General features: G+C 36.6%; 1 protein-coding gene across 2 annotated transcripts in view; it reads right to left on the bottom strand.

Annotated features, from left to right (window-relative positions):
- LOC107661012 (cytochrome b5 reductase 4) overlaps positions 1-3,303 on the bottom strand; it is a 17,568-nt gene extending 14,265 nt beyond the window's left edge. The window contains exons 1-5 of one of the 2 annotated variants that reach the window (XM_016450458.1): positions 3,189-3,303; positions 2,154-2,278; positions 1,283-1,401; positions 984-1,137; positions 154-254 (exon numbers count right to left, since the gene is read on the bottom strand). In XM_016450458.1, the coding sequence (XP_016305944.1) occupies positions 154-254; positions 984-1,137; positions 1,283-1,401; positions 2,154-2,265 (486 nt within the window). In that variant the 5' untranslated portion in view covers positions 2,266-2,278; positions 3,189-3,303. Of the gene's footprint in view, positions 1-153; positions 255-983; positions 1,138-1,282; positions 1,402-2,153; positions 2,388-3,188 lie in introns of those variants that run through there. The other variant, XM_016450459.1, reaches the window with a different exon arrangement.
- Positions 3,304-3,782: the final 479 nt, after the last annotated feature.

Here is a 3,782-nt window from a genome sequence, read left to right as displayed (position 1 = left end):
AAGTCTATTTATAAACTATTAATTAACTAGTTTGCACATTATTTATAAGTAATCGTAGCTGTACACTTAACTTAAACTGTTACATCATTTGAGATCAAAAGATGGACTGTTTTCTGAAACCACCGTTAAACACTCTGCTCAGGGAGAATTTACCTGATCGAACAGGTCAGTGCTATCAATCCCAGCAGCCCTCATTAACTCCTCTTCCCCACCAGGGTGGAAATCCATGTAGGCACTCACATTATAGACCATACCTACAGAAAACACACAAGCATACAGAGTCATGTGTACATCTGACACAGCTCCAACATCTTGTATTTCTTGTGTGGATACAAACAGAACTGAAAGAAGTCACTTATGCTCACCACGACTGCATATTGATACTGCATAAAATATTGGTTTCCTGTTTTAATATATTTTAAATGTATTTCTAATTTACTTCTGTGTTTGCATAAGTGCATTTTCAGCATCATTTACAAATCATTCTAATAAGCCGATTTGCTGCTCAAGAAACATTTCTGATTATTATTATGAATGTTAAAACAGTTGTGCTGCTTAAAGAATTCATCAAAATATATCTTAATTTGTGTTCCGGAGATGAACGAAGGTCTTCCGGGTTTGGGTGAGTAATTAATGACAGAATTTTCATTTTTGGGTGAACTAACCCGTTCATATTTTTTGTGGGAACAATGATTTTATTATTATTATTATTATTTTTTTATTTTTTTTTAAGGAAAGCATTTTTGAACAACACATTTTTATTTTATTATTTTTTTTTATATTCTTAATGTGTTATTTGATACATTCGATGGATTAAATGCAGCGTTTTTGAATAAAAGTATATCTTTCATTTTAAAAGTTCCACTGAATCCAAACTCGACCAAAACACATTCCCAACAGTAAATTCTGTAAATTCATCTCAGTAAGCATAGAAAGCTTTACTGAGATGAGTTGTGTTCATGGTGTGTATTTTGACGTTCTACCTCTAATGCAGGTCCAGCAGTCGTTTCTGGTGCTGTGTTTCTTCAGCTCCTCTTCTGTCACCTCAATCAGTTGACCTCTCAGTCCAGTCAGATCACGTCCACTCTTGGTCAGTCGGATCCAGTCCAGGAGACTGTGACCTGGCTTTAGCGCCACCTGTATTCGTTACACACCGCAGTAAATGCACAGTGCTGTACACACAACTACATGTCAAATACAGAGCCGTCTCATTTTGCTATGCATTTAATGAATTCACTCTTTAAATTACTCCTATGACAATTATGTAGTTTAAGGGACCGACCTTATTTCTGGACTGTCCGGTTGGTGCGACTCTCTGCTGGGACCCAGCTGCCGGAAAAGACTGAGATGGTACATTTAACATCTCTGATGCTTTCAGACAAATCCAGTTCCTGAGAAAACCTGCCCAAGCACACTAAATATATCACTGATCAGATGACAGAACCTGGCAAAACGCACTCATTTGAGAAAATACACTTTAACGTCACTGATCCGAGGAGTTTACTTATGAGGAAGTGTTATGAGAGTGTTATGAAATGCGACTTCCTCATCTTGGCAGGTGGGTTTACTTTTTGAGCTATCGAACATGGCAACATGATCCAACTGAACTGCTCTAAAAACACACAAAGACAGAGAAATGTAACAACCACTAGCGATGATACTGCTGTCACAACATAACCGACAGACAGCGGCTGCTACAAAAAGAAAACGTCGCCAAAATATGACGTCATAGCGTCCTCTAGCGACCATTCTGATTTCATAATAAAAGACGAATGTTATTAGAATTTAAATACGAATAGTTAAATATACACAGCGCAAAATTATATTGGTCTGTCAATATAAAAAATAGCTAGTGATAGTGATTGTGTTTCCATGTGTGTATAAGTGACAATATTTGCAATATTTACTTTTTATATTAATCTTCTTTTTTTTCAACTAGACCGAATAAACGTTTATAAACAAAATATGTTATCTGAAATCAATTATATATATACATATACAATTTACTTTGAACAACATTTCAGATTATTTTTTTGTCTGTCATAGCTACTTCAGGTTTTTATTGTTTGAAAGTGCACTAGTACAACTGCTACTGTCTCAACATACAGACTGTTTCTCATATATCTGGTAGTTATTATGTATTTAAAACTCACCAGACACAACACTGGATATGACAGAAAGGACAGCTGAAATTTTCCCTCTGTTTGCAGCTCGGTTCTCTTCCTCATCTTCTTCCTCAAAGTCCTCATCATCTTCCTTTAGCATTCCAGTGATATAACTTTTACGATGAGTGGTTTCAGAAAACATTACACATGATTATCAATTTGATATTTTGACAGGGGACACATGCTGACGGGCGTGAATTTGATTAATAGCTAATCTGTTTAATCCCGCCAACAGGAATGGCATAGAATTTCATAGGAAGAGTTATAATTTCAAAATAAAAGTTTCAAACTTAAAGAATGTTTCTGTTTATAATTCTGCACAAATGCAGTTTGAATTTACAAAGAAACCTCAAACATCATCTAATGTCCTTCCACCTTTCCTCAAACACTCGTTTTTTTGGATGAATGCCTAATAACTCAGACTCACACTGTACAAACGAGCCGTTTTAGAGGGGCGTGGCAGAGTCTTAACTTTGATAAAGAATATCTCTTTGGTTTTGAGACTTTAGTCTTTGCAACTTCAGGGATCTTATCTATTCACAATCAGCTTGTAACACTCCAAAGAGAAAGGAAAACTTGAAATCGCATCATATGACCCCTTTAAATACACAAGTGTACATGTTACAGTGCTTGTCAAAAATGCATTGGGCAAAACATTAATTTTAACTCAACTGATGCACAACTAAAAACATCCTGAACTAGACTTTGTGAGATGAGTTTGACTGCACCCACTACTAAACTGGATAGAAAACGCATATGACTTGATTGCAGAAATATCCTGGAAGATTCTTATGTAACTTTCAACACTACCTTCTTTACTCAAGCATTGCCAGATACAGGGGAAAAAAATTAAAAATCTAGGACTGCATTCAGATATTTGTTTCAAGACTAAGTGCAATACAAATATCTACTTAAACCTTTACCAAACAGATCTTTAAGGTCAAGATAAGCTGTCAACTCCTTGTTACCAAGGAGCTTTAAATTAAGATACTGATGCGTTCTGTAGATTAACTTTACATTCACCTGAGATTCTGTATTCACTGATTACACACAAAGTCACTTAAACTGAGCTTGCTATAATGTATAAATCAGGGCTGTCCAAACTCGGTCCTGGAGGGCCGGTGTCCTGCAGAGTTTAGCTCCAACTTGCCTCAACACACCTGACTGGAAGTTTCTATGCCTAGTAAGAGCTTGATTAGCTGGTTCAGGTGTGTTTAATTAGGGTTGGAGCTAAACTCTGCAGGACACCAGCCCTCCAGGACCGAGTTTGGACAGCCCTGGTATAAATGCTGTAATAAAATATTTTTCTTTGGAAAGCTGATGGACAATTATACTGAATGTTTGCTGTATGGATAGATTAGTTGATAGATTAGTTAATTATGTTACAATTACTTTGGGCAGCTGATACATATAAATATAACTGATTATAACAATGGCAGCAGATGTCTTCCACTGTTGTGTTGGGCCACATTGCAGTGGGAAGGAGTAGTAGGATCTGTTTCACAGCTTTGAATACAACACACTTGTGAACAATGAACTCCTGAACACTCAGAAGGCCCTTGGTCTAAAACAGGGTTCCTCAAATCTTGCCCTGGAGGGCCAATGCGCTGCAGAGTT

Source organism: Sinocyclocheilus anshuiensis, unplaced genomic scaffold (assembly GCF_001515605.1).
Source record: "Sinocyclocheilus anshuiensis isolate Anshui unplaced genomic scaffold, SAMN03320099.WGS_v1.1 scaffold1036, whole genome shotgun sequence".
NCBI classification, from domain to species: Eukaryota; Metazoa; Chordata; class Actinopteri; order Cypriniformes; family Cyprinidae; genus Sinocyclocheilus; species Sinocyclocheilus anshuiensis.
Note: the sequence above shows the minus strand (reverse complement) of the source record. Positions and strands in the feature narration are given on the sequence as shown.